Source organism: Syngnathus acus, chromosome 13, assembly GCF_901709675.1.
Source record: "Syngnathus acus chromosome 13, fSynAcu1.2, whole genome shotgun sequence".
NCBI lineage: Eukaryota > Metazoa > Chordata > Actinopteri > Syngnathiformes > Syngnathidae > Syngnathus > Syngnathus acus.
The window spans coordinates 16505253-16523795 of record NC_051098.1 but is presented as its reverse complement, the minus strand read 5'-3'; the positions used below and the strand labels follow the sequence as shown (position 1 = coordinate 16523795).

The following is an 18543-nucleotide window of genomic DNA, read 5'->3' as shown; positions in this document are numbered from 1 at the left end:
GTCAGCTGACGTGATTTGTATTATCCACCCCGCCTAAAACATCCAATCTCTGCTTTTAGATAGCGCTTCGTAGCATTAAAGGCCTTTCACTTAATTATCGAGGTTACAGGTTGATTTTTTTTTTTTCATTACAGCGGTCACCAGCCCTAATTCATTGTCAAATCATGATGCTGATCATAACTTTACTGACCCTTCTGCAGAGCATGACTGTTTTTTTAAATTGGGTTGCTCAAATTTGAACGGCGAGGACACTTTGGCTTTCTGCAGATCTTAAATCAGCTTGCAAATCTTGACATTGTCCCCCATGAAGTGATTATAAATGAGCAAGTAATCTGCATTGAGGTGAATAATTACATTTTAATCCCATCTTCACTATCTCCCATCTTGAGGTATTTCTAAATCACCAACGAGTGAAAGAGCCGTGTGCGTGTGTGTGTGTGCCTTTAAAACAAATCAATATTCATCTCCTGTATCTTTGAAGCGCAACTCATCAATCACGTTGCTGGAGTCCATAAATCCAGCCCAGGGCTCACAGTCCAACCACTCGCATAACAAGTCAAGGAGGTCCGGCAGGGATCCCAGAGGTGCTCCTTCCCACCGAAGGTGAGCACACACTCCCTCTGCCGCCTGGGCGTGTCCTTCGCTTTTCCAGGGAAGAGGAATTGCGACACTCCTTCAAGTTTCAGCACGAGAGGAGCCAGTCTGGAATGGAAAACTAGGAAGCTGGGCATATTTTTAAGCAGAAAAAAGCAAAGGTGAGTTACTGTTTACAAGTTGATCAATCAAATTGCAGAGTCACTTCCGTGGCATGCTATTGGATTTAGTCATGTGATGGCTCTTTTTTTACCTTACTGATGTTCTCTTTGGCTTATCATCCCAAAGGTAGAATGCGTAACACCCACCTACTGTTGTCAAAAACAGTGGTACCAAAATTTACTGTGTTAGGAAAAGTTTGAAATGTTCAAAAGTGACTTTTTACTGTCAATAGGTGTTTTAATAAGTTGTTACAGTGAAAACAAACTTACAGCTGCACACAAAATAGTTGTCCTTATTCGCTGACAGCTTGTGTGAGATGCCTTGCTAGCAACAGCTCGACTGTTTTGCTTCCCGTAGCAGTTTGCTCAAGTACAGTCTTTAAGTATTTGACTAGTTGTTTGTCGCAAAATAAAATATCAGTTAATAAAAAAATACAGAAAATGTGTTTTTGTTGATGCTGCTGTGAGGTAACGGAGTAATGGCAGCAGTATTGGGTGCCAAATAGTGAGCCAAAATATTCTTGCTAAGGCCCACTCGCATCAAGACTTACTAACAAACGCAACTACAATAAGTCTCGCGATGTTGTGAATACTTTATGAATGCAGTTTCAAACGACTAAATAGAATGTGGTCTTTGTACTCCCACTGTCATAACCTCCCCACACCCTTTTCCTCCCTAGAATGAATGCGTCACTCTCAGTGCCGTTTGGGACGCTCCCGTTGCAGCCAAGACCAATGAAAACAAAACACGACGTGCCGCTGCCGGCGCCGGGCTTCCTCACGCGCAGCTGAGAAGACCACCGCGCCGCCGAATCCCCATCGAGATGGAACCCGGCGATCCTCTGCCGCCGCCGCCACCTCCTCCTTTACTGCCTCCTCCTCCTCCCCCACCGCCGCCGCCCCCCGGTCCGGGCAGCTCGAAACTAGAGCGTCGGCGCTCCAGGATGCGCAACTTCAACTGGGAGACCATCCCCAAGCACACGGTGATGGGCAAGCACAACATCTGGACGGCGGATCAGGCGGACGGCGACTACGAGCTGGACACGGACCACATAGAGGAGCTCTTCAGTCATAAGCGGGCCCAGCAGCAGAACCAGCAGCAGCTCGCCACCCTGGGCCGCCACGGCGCCAGGGGCCCGCTGGCTGCCGCCTCCGGGGCAGAACTGGTGAGTGCGGAGGGATCGACTGGCGAAGTTGAAATAAACAGTGGTCGGAATAAAAAGCATCAGAGCATTGCGTGAACACGGCGCACTAGAAAAAAATGCTGACCCGCTATTACGTAATGGATCAGCAATGTTATCTTTTTTCCACTCGGTGTGTGTTTGCTTAAGGAAGGTCACATGAGAACCTTCTGATGTTGGCTCAGTTTTGTCACAATAGTTCCCAGGTGGAGGTTAAAATATTTCAAGCATATTTTGAGGTTCTCACTGACAACAGCCACTTTTGAAGATTGTTGCTATGTGAGCGTTCAAAATAACCTTCTGCTGCCGTCTTTAGGTGTCCATCCTGAGCGCCAAGAGGAGCATGAACATTGGGATTTTCCTCAAGCAGTTCAGGCGGTGAGTCTCTCTCACAGCGCTAACGGCGTAGCACCACTGCGTCACACTCGCGTGTCCCGGCAGGCCCGGTCGACCTGAGATGAGAAGCATGTTGCTCACGGCTATCGAGTGCGCATTCTACATCAATCAAAGTGTAGCAATGCTTCTGAATGTTTTTTTCCACTTTGGGAGTAGCCCAACTTCCTGGCATTTTTTTATTTTTATTTTTTTGCAAGCAGCAGTTTTACTTTGGAGTGAACGTCTGACACTCCGCCACTAGGTGGCGGCAGCAAACGTAAAGATCAAGGTGAAAATGAAATGAACGACGTGTTTTTTTGGTGTTTGCATTCATTTCATTGAGAAACGTTAATTGCAGGATCAAGTGGTTTCAAATGAAAATGTTGTTCAGCAAAGCTCGCTTGTTGAGGCTTGTTGGCGTAACTGGCGGTCCAACCTCAATACAACAAATAATTGTGGATAATTGATGTGACATCACCTCACCTCCCCTTTTTCTCTGCGCTCCTCAATCCACAGGCCTGTCACTGACATGATTGAGGAAATCAAAGCGGGAAACGGCCTCGGTTTTGGCCCCGGGAAACTTCGGGAGCTGCGTAAGCTGCTGCCGGATGACGGCGAGGTACCTGCCAAACCTTTTCACGTCAACTCGAGCCGCATTATTGTGAGATCTCGTTAACCATTAATGGCAGGACACACATTGATCGAAGTACATTGCAAAAGTTTTCCTTTCTGAAGAGTTGACATAGAAATGGATTGTTGCTATCTTTAACACTGTAATAATCTGCTTTTAGTAAATCATTGATGGAACACATTAGCCTTTAGTACACTTTTGAAGAGTTTCTAAGTTGTTTTTGCTAACGTTGTTGACATTAGGCTGGCGATCGAATTATTGTTTGGTATTTTTTTATTCTAATTATCGTTTTGTAAATTGATGACTACGTATCTTGTCAATGTTTTAATATTTTGTTGCATTTGTAAATTAAGATTTGCAAGAATTCTGTCACAAAATATTGATTTTGATCGAATGACTCCGTTAGCTTAAGATCTCCGTGAAAATGTCCATAGGTGAAAGAGCTGCTTAAATTTAGCGGCGACCAAACGTCCCTCCCGGACGCCGACCTCTTCATGCTGATGCTGATCCGGATCCCCGGGTGAGAGCTCCAGGTTCTTTTGCAAGTGACGGAATGAAGCTTTACAATTAATTGGAGCCCTTTTCTGTTGTGTCAGGTATGAGGAGCGTCTGAGCAGCTTGGTCCTTAAGGAGGAGTTTTTCCCCGTCATGGCTGAAATGAGAGGATTCCTTGGCACTTTGAAAGCTGCTGCAAACGGTGCTCTACTTTGAACGTCAAAACTAATACTTTGTGCAAACTTATCCAAATTGTTTGTTTTCGACTTAGAGCTTCTGGATTCTGACAGCTTGCACTCGGTCATCCGGCTGGTTTTGAAGACGGGCAATTACATGAACGCCGTGAGTGAGCGTGATGCTGCCGTTGTCCATTTTTTGTGCGCGTTTGTGAGCTCGGCTTGTTTGGACGACAGGGCGGATACGCCGGCAGCGCAATCGGCTTCCGGATGGCATCCCTGCTCAAGTTGGTGGACACCAAAGCAAACAAGCCCGGCATGAATCTAATGCACTATGTGGTGATGGCAAGTGGACGCTTTCGTCAAGTTGCTGAGGAAGCGTTTTTTTTTTTTTTTTTTGGCTAATTGCGATTGTCGTGATTCCCCGCAGCAAGCTCAGAACGTCGACGTGGAGCTACTTAACTTTGCTAAACAACTCGCTCACGTCAAAGCCGCAGCAAGGTAAACACGCTCACTTCTAAAAAGAAAAAAACTGCAATTGAAAATGTATCGTTCCACCTTTTTGCTCGCAGGATCAATCCGAGTGAGCTTGAAGCCGAGTTCGATCGGCAAGTCAAGAAAGTCAACGACGCCAAAGCCAATACTTTGAAGCAGGAAGACCTCAAGGCTCAAATGGAGGATTTCCTCCAAGTGAGAATCATTCGTCGCTCGCTCGCCCGCCCGCCCGCCGACCGACTCTTATCGGGCCGCCGCTAAGCGCTCCTCTCGGTTCAGGATGCCGAGGCCTGCTTGGACGAGGTGGAACGGGATCTGCGGGAGCTTCAGTCCACCAACGACTCGGTGGCGGAGTACTTCTGCGAAGACCCCAGCAAGTTCAGACTGGAGGAGTGTTGCTCAATCTTCGACTCCTTTTGCGAGAAGTTTCTGCGGGCCGTGCAGGTTAAGCCCGTGTTCTGACGTGCTAGAAAAAAAAGTCAACGCAAGAAGTTGAACCGAGGTCTGATGGGTTGATTTTTTTTTTTCTTTTTCTTTCTTTCTTTCTTCCTCAGGAAAACACAGCCCGGGAGAAGGCGGAGGTGAAACGACGACACCAGAAGCGTCTCCAAAGCGCCGCCAAGCGCAGATCCACGGCCACCTGCTCAGTCAGAGACAAAGAAATGGAGGGCATCGCTTTGGAGTCCATCCTGCAAAACCTCCTGAGCAACCGGCTCCAGAGGAGACGCTCGGGACGCCCCTTGTCCGCTCACGGCTTCCCTGCCGGCGCCAGCCCTCAGTCAGGAAGCCTCTCGGAGATGACCTCCCAGCCTGAGCTCAAATGTCTGGAATCTTTAAAGGCCGGCGTCACGGCCAAGAAAGAGTGGAACTCCGCCGCCGAACTCACCACAACTCCCCATCGACCAGCGGACGGCTCGGACCACGACGCTCACCAAAAGAATCAGGGAGAGGATCTACGTCGTGCCGCTGAGGAATCGAGCGGCGGGAATCCCAGCAGTCCTTCCTCGCCTCGCACGTTCTCCGCTGCCACGGACAGCGACGAGGAGGACCTCCAGGACAATAACGAGGAGGAGGCCCAAAAACTGCGTGAGGCCTCCAAGAAGGTTTTGCTCTACCAGAAAAGCCGGGGCAGCGTCTCCTCCACGGAGCTTCCTGTGGAAAATCCCAAGTTGGCCAAGACCCGTCAGCGGACTTTTGACATGGAAACCGACCGGTACCCCGGAGACCCGACAAACGAGGATCTGGTCAAATTCTTGCTCAGCTCGTCGCCTCCGTCCAAGTGTAATATTCCCCGCCGCCACACGCTGCCGGTCAAAGTCAAGAAGGAGGCAGAGGACGACGATGACGACTTGTGGGACACCGAGCAGGAGACCGAGCGAGGTTCTGACTTCACCAACCTACCTCAAAAACGAGATTCTCAGGCCAGCGAGGGAAGGCTGAGCCTTACGCCGCCGCCCCCCGGCCAAGACAAGGAGCAAAACTACGAGGGAAATGGCGAAAGTGTTCTTCCATCCAAGAGTTCGTGGAGCAAGTCGGAGTCCTCAGGACTCTTTTATGGCTTGTTCAAGCGCCTCGGCGACATTGGTAGGCAGCAGCCGGTCAAGGAAACTGCTCATCTCGGTACAGATGTGTAAGGACGCAAATGAATCTGAAATGATGAGCTCGTCTCTAAAATGCTGCCATAGCTTTCCTTCATGGGATGTCTGAAATTGACGAGTTCAAGCCACACAATCCATTTTTTGGCTCATTGCCAGCTTGACGTCATGGTGGAGAGGATGAAGATTAGGGACCAATGTATGGATGTGCATGAATGTGGGGAGGGGGGGAGTTGAGACTACATAGAGAAGAGAGCCGTTTTAGGGAAAGTGTCGTGTGGTAGAAGAAAGAAGTTGTTGATGAGGTCAGATGAGAGGGACAGCCGAGCTTTGGTGTTTTGGCGACATGACCCGTTCAGAAGAAAGAAAGAGTATGTTGGAAAGGATGGTGAGGATGCAAGTGAGGAAGAAGGTTGGGGATGTAGCGAAGGAAGACTTGAGGGTTGTTGCTGTTCAAGAGGAAAAGGATGACGTGCAGTGGACACTCATAACTCGGGTCAGAGGACTCCCGCTGAAGAAGCTGGGCAAAGTTGTCCGGGAGTGGAGTGTGTTGTCTTTTGGCGCAAGCCAACCTTGAGTACGATGAAAATGAACTCTGTTGCAGGACTGGGCGCTACCGCTAGATGGCAGCATGTTACAGTCCTATGGAAAGACCAAGCTATTGGTCAGTCGTAATTGGAATGCATATTGGACGTTGGGAAATAGCCCATGTTATGTTTTTTTTATATTCTCGAAATGTTCATTTAAAAATGTAATTCAACAGTTTTTTTCACTTCTATATTGTCCCCCAGTGATGTCATCAGATGAGCTTTTGCTTCTGCACAATTCAGCCTTTGTTTTGTGTGTGTGTGTGTGGGGGGGGGGGGGGCTTAATTAAATGGGTCAGTGGTACAAAGGCTGCCTGTCAGATGAGGCGTGTTACGAGCGCCGCAGTTTAGTCAGCCCACCAAATAAACAAACACCTGACGCTCAGGGAACATGTCAGCTTTTAACTTGCGCCCGCTACTCCTGCCAGCCAATCTCTGGTGTCCAACAATCTCCGGGGCAGATTTCTTCTTTCGAGCCATTACAGTCAAGCAAGTCAGATTCCACACAAGGCATCGAAATAAATACAACTTCATCACATACACGCACTGAAAGCTGCACAGCCAAAAGAAAATTAGAAAGTGAATAAGCTTAATGGGATACATGATAACAATATTGGAGAGGTCACTGCTTGGGAATGGTGCTCACATTGTAACACAATACTGTACTGCAATAGCATTACAATGTTACTGTATTTAAATGTCATTTATTTATACTACCATAATAAACATTGTGGCACTATTACCTCTGATTTTGGAAAGATGTCATTTACCCAACACAAACACACACGTATATGCATATTAAATATTTCCAGTTGCTTAGCTCTCGGTGTAACTAATACAAAAGTGCATATGCCGTAAGGTTGCTCAATGTCATCGTCACTTTCTGTGTACGGGCTCTAAGATGTGGCAGATTGCGGCGGCCATGTTGTCAGCGCTCCGTGCCGTGTGGAGGCAGTCGCCATGGCAACGAGGCGTTGCGAGATGACTGAACGCCCGCCCCACCCCCAACAAACGACCCGCTGCTTTTATTGCGCAGCATCACACGACGTCTCATCAGTGTACTTATTTTGTTGCTTTAAAAATGTATTACATAACTGAACTGACCTGACCACATTCCATTTTCAGCCTGTTTTTATCGTGAGCTCTGTGCCACCTTGAAATGTGTTTTATTTATGCGGGACGTCTTTCCTGATAATCGTCGGCCTAAAATGTATTAAACGCCATCCTTTGTCCTTTTAAGGTGGACAAGCTGGGTGGAATCTTAAGCCAGCCTGCCCCCCCTTTCCTTTTTTTTTTTTTTGCATCACATGCACTCTCGCCGTCTGTTACTGAGATTGGACTCCCCCGCACATCCCCATGCACCACCACACATGCCATTGGCTGACTTAGCTCCGCCCACAAGATGCCTGACCAATGCCTCATAGTCGCCACTCCCATCACCTCTCCCTCCTTTCCTTCCTCTTCCTCGACCCCCATGTCCTTCCCTCCTCCTCCTCCTCTTCCTCCTCCCAGACAAACCCAGCCCTTTCCCTGCCTTGCCTTGCCTTGCCTTTCCTTTCCTTTGCGGTCTTTAGCGCCTCTGTACGCGTTTGGGAGTCTCCGAGCGGAGCGTGGAGTCGCACAATGGCCGGCTTTCTCCTAGCGAGCCTGCGATGCTGACGCCTGAGCCTCACTCGCCCCTTCCTGCTGCTCCTGCCGCTGGGATTTCATGTGAGTACTCCCCCAATTCATGCACCATACCTCCTTTTGTTGTTTGCTTGCCCCCGCTCCGTCCATGCGGATGAATAATTGATGTTTTATGAAGTGTGACAGCGAGGAAGCTTGATGCTCTTCGTTTCGTACCCAAAATGCCCAAAGCCTCCGATTTTCGGGGTTGTCAACATGGTGACAGGCCTCTTGTCGCAGGTGTGCCCCTTTGCTGCAGTCTGTCCAGTATGTGGGCTACATGTGAGTCAGCTTGTTTGCTTATGTCACTGCCGTCCGTGTCTGTCGGTGCGTTTGGTCTTGCACTGCAGCAGCGTTCGCTAATGTTGCCGAACCGGATGATTTCTCATCGATTAGCGGGTCTTTGAGTAGAATAAGCCCTCTGGTGTCGTTTGCGGTCACAGCGAGGTTGCTTGTAGACCCCCGAAGGGAGAACGTCGTCATCGGCGTGATAAGCATAGCTGTCTGAGTCCATCATTGGGTGCTGGTGGAGGCCGCAGAGGCCAACGTGCTTCTGCACTCGGATGGGCTGTCAGGAGGCTTAGATGCGGCAGCCGCATCTCTATCGCTAAATAAAACAACACGTCATCAGGGAGCACGGTGGTCCTTAGTGGTTTGCTCGTCTGCCCCGCAGTGATTTGGTTCTGGGTTGGAATCTTGGCCCTATTTTGAACAGTAGGGTCAGTAAGAAGCAAATCTGACCATTTGTGTGAATGTAAGTGCGTGACTGGTGCTCTGTAATTAGTTGGCGACCAGTCCAGGGTGTACCCCGGGTCTCGTCCACAGTCAAGCCGTCACTCTCGTGGCATGGGAAACGGACGGCTAGAACTTTAGACTTGTATTGTAGCCCAAGTATAGTCGCTCGAAATGGCTTCTCCAGGACAAGCGCAATGGAAAGTGGACGGAGCGGACACCCCACAACACACCTAGCCGTTTTTGTCCACTTCCTAATTTCTAAACTGATGTGTGAGAGAGTGAGAGGAGGTCACAGGATGATCTGCCGCTGTCTGCCGCCTCTCTTTGTTGTCTCAGCGAGGTTGACAAAAGTGCTGACTCGTCGCGTGTTTGTCGGGTTAGTCAAATGTGAACAAAGTGAGATGAGGAGACGCTGGGGTGCTTTGGCTCAGCAACTTTGTGATGTGAGTCATGTGATGTACTCTGTCCCTTATCCAGATCGCCAAACTTTGATGAAATCAAATCGGACCTCGATAAACCGAGCCGTTGGGACTGACCAAACAATTTTGAGTGACTCAACTGATGAGATGCGATCGGTTGCTTGGCCAATATAATTCAAAAGTGTCAAACAAAACAGCAGTTTGTCAGATAGTGATCATCAAGTACCGATGCCCACGTCGTTTGGATCGGACTTGTTGCTCATGTTGCAAATATTTTTACAGCCCGAATTTAAAATTTCAGTCCTGGATTGAAGAAGGGAGCGGACTCCCGCGGTCATCTGTCTCTTGTAATTGGCTGGCGGGTCGCTCGCTCGGATCTGGACGGCAGACGGTGACCTTAACGCTGGCTCCAAATTGAAACTGGAATCCCTCACCACTGTTTGAAACCTGACTTCAAATTAGAGCCCAGGTTTGGAACCCCAAGCCTATCGCCAGACTTTATTTTGAAATGCTTGCTCTTGTGTGAAAGCCTAAGCCTTGCTTGAAACCCGATTTTGGTGGGCTTGAAATTCCAAAGTGAAATAAATCCTCAATGTCCCAATCATTGACTTCAAACACTGACATTTAGCTGAATGTGTTTTTCCCCACTAATTTGAAACCCTAACAAACCCTAATTTGCTTCCCCCAACTCAGACTTGACCCTAACCTTCTCGCTTGATTAAAACCGTCCCCCACGCTGAAACGTCAAACTGCTAAACGCATGAGGTTGTTCAGGGGTACCTAATGAAATGTCCAGTAGCTATCCGCTGTCAAAGAATACGTGCTGAGAATGGTTGACTGCGTTCCATGTGCTATTTTTAACATTTCAACGCACATGACCTAGCTTTTTTGTTTTTGTTTTATAACGCTCACATCACATCTCATGCAGAACAACGCCTTCAATAGTCAACGCACATGAATGAAAAAGTGTTGTTCGAGAAAGCTTCGCTCGAGTGGGAGGAACTGAAACGCGCCGCGCCGGCTGTTCGGATTGAGGAAGGATGGGGGGGGGGGGGGGGCGAGCTACGTGACGTCACTTTTTAAATCAGAGTTCATGTAAAAGGAGCGTAGGGGGGGGGGGGGGGGGGGGGGGGGGGGGGGTGCAGCACGCACTTGGGTCTTGGCCAACAACACAGTCTGAAAAAAATGCGCAGGAGGTCCCACAATGCCACGAGTGCATCGAAAGTAGACGAAAAACAAAACGAAAGCGAGGAGGCGTTGATCTAAGCTGGAATGTTGCTGCTCGCTCTCGGGGACAGCTGCTTGCTTGCTCACTGCGCCGACCGACCGACCGACAAGCAAACGCACACAAAACGTCCTGTGACAGATGGACAGCCAGGTCAGCTGGTGGCGCTGTCTTCAACTCAAGCAGCTGGGCACCAAGGGGGAGGAGGTCCCGCATTGGCTTTTTTTTTTTGCAGTAGCATCTGGAGAGGCAGCTTTTTTCTTTTTTTCAAGCAGTCCCCATGCACGTCCATATTTTTTGAATAGTTTGTGGTTTATGAGTGCATTTCCCAAGTGCATGAGCTAAGTGTCACTGAGAAAACGTTTGCAACCCAACTCATTTTGTGTTGACTGCGGTTTGGGGTTCAAGTGAAGGTTAGAAGCGGAAGGATTTCAAGCCTGGCTTTGGGTTTCATGCCCGTGATGGGGTTTAGGATTTCAATTGGCAATACTGCAGCCGGCTTTCCAAATTCATCAAGCTGCCTGTAGGCTTTAATCACAAGGGTGCATGTTAGGTGCAAAGCAGGGTGATTCCGTCTGTGGAAGAAATCCAAGACTTCAACAGCCCTGCTCGAGCCAGCTGATACTTGAGCGAGTCTTCAGCTTGGTGACTCATTTCCTCCTAGGCGCGCGCCGGTCGCCGACGCCCTCTCAACGCCGCCGTGTTTCCTCCCGGCGGCCTAGCTGACCTTGTCGCCACGCCGTCCGCACAGGTTCCCCATTGGCCTGAATGTCTGTGTCCATGGCCAAGCGCGAGAGCGGCGGCGGCGCCGCCAGCCCGGTGGTGAGGCAGATCGACAAGCAGTTCCTGGTGTGCAGCATCTGCCTGGACCGCTACCACAACCCCAAAGTGCTGCCCTGCCTGCACACTTTCTGTGAGAGGTACCAAAGCAATTTTCTTTTTCAAAAATTCTAATCGTCCTGCTTTTAACGCAGCATCCAGCTGTTTCCCCCGGTGGAGTCTCACTTGACTGAGCACGCACTGAAAATGGCTGCAGCGCCGCCATCTAGTGGTGGTTCAAGATTCAAGCGTTTTTATTCGCCATGTTGTCAGAACGGTTGTTTTCCAGTTTGACCGATAAATGTGACTCGTTTTCGGTTTCCCCCGCAGATGCCTGCAGAACTACATCCCTCCGCAGTCCCTGACGCTGTCGTGTCCGGTGTGCCGGCAGACGTCCATCCTGCCCGAAAAGGGCGTGGCCGCTCTCCAGAACAACTTTTTCATCACCAACCTGATGGAGGTCCTGCAGCGGGACCCTGAGTGCAGCCGACCCGAGGCGTGCAACGTGCTGGACTCGGCCGGCGCCGCCACCACCTGCCCGCCTCTCTCCTGCCCCAACCACGAGGGCAAGGTGAGCGCATGCTCGAGCCCCGGTGGGTCGTCCGGCGCCTTACGAGGTAAAGACTTGCTCCTGCTCCACTGTGCCACCCGCAGGTGATGGAGTTCTACTGCGAGTCGTGTGAGACGGCCATGTGCCTGGAGTGCACGGAGGGCGAGCACAGGGAGCATGTGACGGTGCCTCTGAGGGACGTGCTCGAACAACACAAGTCGGCACTCAAGAACCAGCTGGACACCGTACGCAACAGGTCAGCCATCACGTCCGCCTTCAGATGTACATTAGTTTTCATCGACATTCGATTTTTTGGGGGGGGAGGGCGAATATAGATTTGATTTGAGAGTTTTATGTCATTTTTAATAGTATTTAGGGATGGCCGAGTACCAATACCAGGTATTGGTTGCCGAGTTTGAGGTATCGAGTCATTGTGGAGGCTGCCGATACGAATAAATTAGTACATAATGATAACATATTAGAAGCTATCATCACAAAGTTATCAAACAAATCTGACGAATAATGTTTAGAAAACCAAAGTGAAAAAAAATATGAATATTATATTTGGAACTTTGATTGATTCCTTTATTTTTCAAGCGTCATATCATTTATCTTTCTTCATTTGTACCTTTTACACGTATTAATGAGGAACGTCGTGTCGGTGTTTGCACGACAGACTTCCTCAGCTGACGGTGGCCATCGAGCTAGTAAACGAGATCTCCAAGCAGCTGACGGAGCGCAAGCACGCCGCCGTGACGGAGATCAACGACACTTTTGACGAGCTGGAGAAAGCCTTGCACCAGCGCAAGAGCGCCCTTGTCGCCGAGGTGGACAACATCTGCAGCGCCAAGCAGAAGGTTGCACCTCCCAACAAAAAATCTCAACTTAAAATGGCTTTTAGAGTATTTCACTCCGAAGGTTCTCAATTGGGTTGCGATCAGGGGAAGATAATAGCCGCCCCATCAATTTGAATTTGTTTTGGTGCGGGTCCTTCCAGGTGCTCCAAGCCCAGCTGACGTCGTTACTGCAGGGCAAAGAGAACATCCAGAGCAGCTGCGACTTCACCGAGCAGGCCCTGAGCCACGGCAGCGCCACCGAGGTGCTCCTGGTCCAGAAGCAGATGGGCGAGCGGGTCAGCGCCCTGGCGCGCCACACCTTCCCCGAGTACCCGCACGAAAACGGCCACCTGGAGTGCCAAGTGGAGACGGACGGCCTGCGGCGCTCCATCCAGAACCTGGGAGTCTTGATCACCACGGGGGCGGTGGGCCACACCAGCGTGGCCACCGGCGAGGGCCTGCGCCACGCGCTGGTGGGCCAGCACACCACCGTCACCGTCACCACCAAGGACAAAGACGGCGAGCTGGTCAGGACGGGCAACGCCGCCCTGCGGGCCCGCATCGTGTCGGCCGAGGGTGCGGCGGCCGAGGCCGAGGTGACGGACAACAAGAACGGCACCTACGAGGTGGGCTACACGGCCCGCGCCGAAGGCGAGTTCGCCTTCTCGCTGCTGCTCTACGAACAGCCCGTCCGGGGGAGCCCCTTCCGCCTGCGCGCCGTCAAGCCCTCCGACGTGCTGCAGTCGCCCGATGACGTCAAGCGGCGGGTCAAGTCGCCGAGCGGCGGAGGAGGTCACGTGCGCCAGAAGGCCGTCAGAAGGCCCTCCAGTATGTACAGCACCACCAAGAAGAAGGAGAACCCCATTGAGGACGAGCTCATCTACAGAGTCGGTGAGGACGGCTCATATTGGCAAAATGGTCAAAACCAATTTTGGACGTTTGACAAATTGTCTTTGATGAGGCAGGCGGTGGAGTTCAATTGTAATGTTATTTGCCAGGAACAAGAGGACGTGACAAAGGAGAATTCACCAACCTTCAAGGCATCTCCACCTCCAGCAACGGTCGCATCGTGGTGGCCGACAGCAACAACCAATGCATACAGGTTTGGCACGTCGCCTCAAGTTGAAAACAAAACGACAATACGTGGGCAAGCTGTGACACGGAGGCCTCATGTTCAGGTGTTCTCCAACGACGGGCAGTTCAAGATGCGATTCGGGGTCAGAGGTCGCTCCCCGGGGCAGCTGCAGCGCCCGACGGGGGTGACGGTGGACATGAACGGCGACATCATCGTGGCCGACTACGACAACAGATGGATTAGCATCTTCTCCTCCGACGGAAAATTCAAAGTAATCCAACACGCCGAGTAACAAAACGACATTTCATTGTGACTCGATGACCCAAACGTTGCCTGCCGCTCGTCAGAACAAAATCGGTGCCGGTCGTCTGATGGGTCCGAAAGGAGTGGCCGTGGACAAGAACGGACACATCATCACTGTGGACAACAAGGCCTGCTGCGTCTTCATCTTCCAGGCCAACGGAAAGCTGGTCACCAAATTTGGAGCCAAGGGAACGTCCGACAGACACTTTGCTGGTATTTATTATTCCTACAATCATTACGTCACTCAGACAAAAGAAGAAAGTTTGGACGTGGTGTGATGTGTGTGGGGGGTTGACAAGATGACAGCCATTTTTCTTTTAAATCAAAAGTTGCCTGTTTCTCTAGCTAGCGAGCTCGCGATAGATAGCTAACCGTCGTGCTAGCTCGTGAGCCAGATATAAAATTTGAAGTCATGTTTTCTTTCCTTGCAGAAAAAAGTGGAGCAAATGTGACACTTGAACAAAAGCTGAGTAAATCAGGCCCCGTCTTCAGTAAGTAAATTCACTTTGCAACCTCGTTTATTGATTTCTTTTCTATCTTTTGCTAGCGAGCCCAAGTCCAAAATTCACGCAGTATCTGTTTCCCCTGTGTTTTCTGTAGGTCCTCATTTTGTGGCAGTCAATAACAAGAATGAGATTGTTGTGACGGACTTTCACAACCATTCCGTGAAGGTACACTTCTGTTGTCTTTGACTTTTTGCTCTTCGTCTTTAGTCACACTCTTTCTTTCTCTTCAGGTCTACAACGCAGACGGCGAGTTCCTGTTCAAGTTTGGCTCGCACGGTGAAGGCAACGGCCAGTTCAACGCTCCCACGGGCGTGGCCGTCGACGCCAATGGCAACATCATCGTGGCCGACTGGGGCAACAGTCGCATCCAGGTTGGAAAAAACGTCTTTAGTGTGCTAACAGTACAGGATAATGTTTTGACCACTAGAGGGAGCCCCGTGTACCACGAGCAGTCCTCGTGGCACACTGCTCTTGTGTCTTTTGAAATCTGACACGAGGTCTTGTCTTCTCTTCCCAACCAGGTTTTTGACAGCTCAGGCTCCTTCTTGTCCTACATCAACACGACGGCAGACCCCTTGTACGGCCCGCAAGGCTTGGCGCTCACCTCGGACGGCCACGTGGCGGTGGCTGACTCGGGCAACCACTGCTTCAAGGTTTACCGCTACCTGCAGTAAGACGCCACAAAGGCACAGGGTGTAATAAAAGCTCTCGTCTCACGGATCAGCCATGACGCTCGCGCCGTGGGCTCAGAATTTTAGGATGTTTTTATTTTCCAAATTTGACGACATAGCTTCTTTTAAGGAACACGCGGAGTGTACGAGTGTGTGTGTGTGTGTGTGTGTGTGTGTGTGTGTGTGTGTGTGTGTGTGTGTGTGTGTGTGTGTGCGTGCTACAAAGATAGCTCCATTCGATTCCAGTATTACACGAGCCTTAACTTTGTCCCAATGCATGCAATTTGATTTCATCTCCGTAACGTCATTTATATACCGACAAGTATTTGGGCCACACCACTGCAAAGAAAACAACTAGTCAATTTTTTATTTTTTTTTTAAAATCAATTTCAGTCCATTTTATTCACTGCTTGGCGTGAAACAATAATTTGCTGTATGTACTTAGTGTATATAGCGAACTAAATGTATATTATTGTGTATAATACAACATGACGAGGACGCAGCGGCAGCGGCACCCAAGGCAGCTGTTTTCAAATATGCGCTTTTCAAAACTTGCTTGATGAACATACGTACACTAGAAGAATATTTATTGCGATTAAAGCAGCACAATATCGTTTTTTTGTTGATGACTTTTGTTTTATATGATTTTAAGCAACAAGGAGGCAGGACGGGGGGGAGCTAATTTATTTGATTTTATACACATGCTCTGCTTTTACACTTTTATTTTTTAAATGGAAATGCGTTTGAATTGTTTTAATTTTATTTGATCTGACAAGGCCATGTCACCTTTCAAAGGAGTATTGATTGAAATTTGTGAATTAATTTGTGATCATGTGAAGATGGGCTGCATATGATGATCTCGTTTTCTATTTAATCAATTGATACAAAAACAAATTTATTTTGAAATTCAAGCAATTAATTAGGGTTAACCCTAAATTACAGTAATACATTCATTCAGTCAATTAACGAAAGGTCCAAACACACACAAACACAAAAGTACAGGGAATATGTAAGCATAAATTACATTTGATATATAATTTGGATCCAATGTGTAATCTTTCTGCTTGTATTTAATCCCAGGCAACCAACCAACTCTCAATCAAAAATAAAAATGTGTGTTTTTGAGGTGCGTGTTGGGGAAAAAATACACTTCTCAGGAAACACAAACTGGCAGGTTGATTATTTTATTATATTGTAATTATAATCATCACTGTTATAATGAAGGACCTTGAAAAAGTATGCACCAAATTTGGGTGATGACAGATTGCGTGAACTTTTGCTTTCAGTCTGATCTTTGTTGTACTGTTCCGCTTTGGCTCCCCCTGCCGGCCATTGTGTGCCAACACTTCATTTATTCAGATGAATAGTGACGGTTTTTAAAACTACCCATGATCTTAATACAAAACATTTCATCATTGTGGTTTATTTCTACAATTGTGTCTCGCACGCGCGCGCACACTGACAATACGTGGTCTGGTTTCTAGAAATATGCACTGGTAATAAAAGCACATGGTTACCTGAAAACACGTTTTGGTGCCCTTTTTGTCTGTTCTACATGGACGTTTTTATGACTGTGATGCATAGAAAGGAGAGGGGAACTGTACACACTAAATCTTTAGAATCAGTTCACTCAAAAGATTCGTTCAAAACAATCAGATGGATCGAATCGTTCACACAGCGGGACTCTTTGCCTTGTGTTCTGGAGAGCAGAGTTCGAGTTTTGCAGTTTGGTTACACGGAGCGGCACTCGAACCCGCCTCTCCTGTACTGTAGACCAATATTTTTCCATTCGGCCACTTTGGCACAGAAATTTCGAATTTTTTTAGGGTGGTCATTCAAAGCACCTGGAAGGTATAAATATTTCCATGCAGCCCTTCAAGCAATTGCATAAAGAAATAAACAAATGCAATTGGGGAAAGTGCTTGGTATCCCTTATCCAGTGCTCAACTGAGACCGCTCATGTCCCTCCTGGACCTTGTGACTACACTTGACTACACTTTCTTCTTTCTTTACTATATACCCTCGTTAAACGCACCTGCGTGAAAAGATTTTGGTCATTTTCACGTTCTGCAGGAGCTAAAACTTTTCACGCAGGTGCGCTTAACGAGGGAATCACACAGACACTCCATTAGGTACACCGCCATTTTCAAGTGGACCTAATAACAAGCCACTTTATTAGGGAAATATCATGGTCAAAGGTCACAGGTGTCAAGCTCGGGGCCGCGTTCCAACATGTTTTCCAAGTGACCCTCGTTAAGCGCACCTGCGTGAAAAGTTTTAGCTTCTTTCACGTTCAGCAGGAGCTAAAACTTTTCACGCAGGTGCGCTTAACGAGGGAATCACACGGACACTCCATTAGGTACACCGCCATTTTCAAGTGTACCTAATAACAGGCCACTTTATTAGGGAAATATCATGGTCAAAGGTCACAGGTGTCAAGCTCTAGTCCTCGGGGCCGCGTTCCAACATGTTTTCCAAGTGACCCTCGTTAAGCGCACCTGCGTGAAAAGTTTTAGCTTCTTTCACGTTCAGCAGGAGCTAAAACTTTTCACGCAGGTGCGCTTAACGAGGGAATCACACGGACACTCCATTAGGTACACCGCCATTTTCAAGTGTACCTAATAACAGGCCACTTTATTAGGGAAATATCATGGTCAAAGGTCACAGGTGTCAAGCTCTAGTCCTCGGGGCCGCGTTCCAACATGTTTTCCAAGTGACCCTCGTTAAGCGCACCTGCGTGAAAAGTTTTAGCTTCTTTCACGTTCAGCAGGAGCTAAAACTTTTCACGCAGGTGCGCTTAACGAGGGAATCACACGGACACTCCATTAGGTACACCGCCATTTTCAAGTGTACCTAATAACAGGCCACTTTATTAGGGAAATATCACGGTCAAAGGTCACAGGTGTCAAGCTCTAGTCCTCGGGGCCGCGTTCCAACATGTTTTCCAAGTGACCCTCGTTAAGCGCACCTGCGTGAAAAGTTTTAGCTTCTTTCACGTTCAGCAGGAGCTAAAACTTTTCACGCAGGTGCGCTTAACGAGGGAACCACACGGACACTCCATTAGGAACACCGCCATTTTCAAGTGTACCTAATAACAGGCCACTTTATTAGGGAAATATCACGGTCAAAGGTCACAGGTGTCAAGCTCTAGTCCTCGGGGCCGCGTTCCAACATGTTTTCCAAGTGACCCTCGTTAAGCGCACCTGCGTGAAAAGTTTTAGCTTCTTTCACGTTCAGCAGGAGCTAAAACTTTTCACGCAGGTGCGCTTAACGAGGGAACCACACGGACACTCCATTAGGTACACCGCCATTTTCAAGTGTACCTAATAACAGGCCACTTCATTAGGGAAAAATCATGGTCAAAGCTTAAATGAAAGTGAAAAGTGCCACACCCGCCCTCACCCCCACTTTCTGATTGGCTGTTTGATCTGTGACGTCACTCGGACACT

At 48.8% G+C, this 18543-nt stretch overlaps 2 protein-coding genes across 2 annotated transcripts; both read left to right on the top strand.

Moving 5' to 3' along the window:
- The first annotated feature begins 195 nt into the window (after positions 1-195).
- Positions 196-7032, top strand: fhdc4 (FH2 domain containing 4). Its single transcript, XM_037267004.1, has 12 exons — positions 196-755; positions 1436-1921; positions 2253-2314; positions 2828-2930; positions 3377-3462; positions 3539-3639; positions 3709-3779; positions 3851-3958; positions 4044-4114; positions 4186-4303; positions 4388-4552; positions 4663-7032. Exons 2-12 carry the CDS (start codon positions 1580-1582, stop codon positions 5740-5742), a joined length of 2307 nt encoding a protein of 768 aa, XP_037122899.1. The 5' UTR covers positions 196-755; positions 1436-1579; the 3' UTR covers positions 5743-7032.
- Positions 7033-7779: 747 nt separating this feature from the next.
- Positions 7780-16618, top strand: LOC119132093 (tripartite motif-containing protein 3-like). The gene is made up of 13 exons (XM_037267003.1): positions 7780-8000; positions 11086-11254; positions 11484-11724; positions 11808-11959; positions 12380-12560; positions 12701-13430; positions 13538-13641; positions 13718-13885; positions 13962-14130; positions 14349-14408; positions 14518-14588; positions 14654-14794; positions 14945-16618. Exons 2-13 carry the CDS (start codon positions 11103-11105, stop codon positions 15095-15097), a joined length of 2322 nt encoding a protein of 773 aa, XP_037122898.1. The 5' UTR covers positions 7780-8000; positions 11086-11102; the 3' UTR covers positions 15098-16618.
- The last annotated feature ends 1925 nt before the right edge of the window (positions 16619-18543 follow it).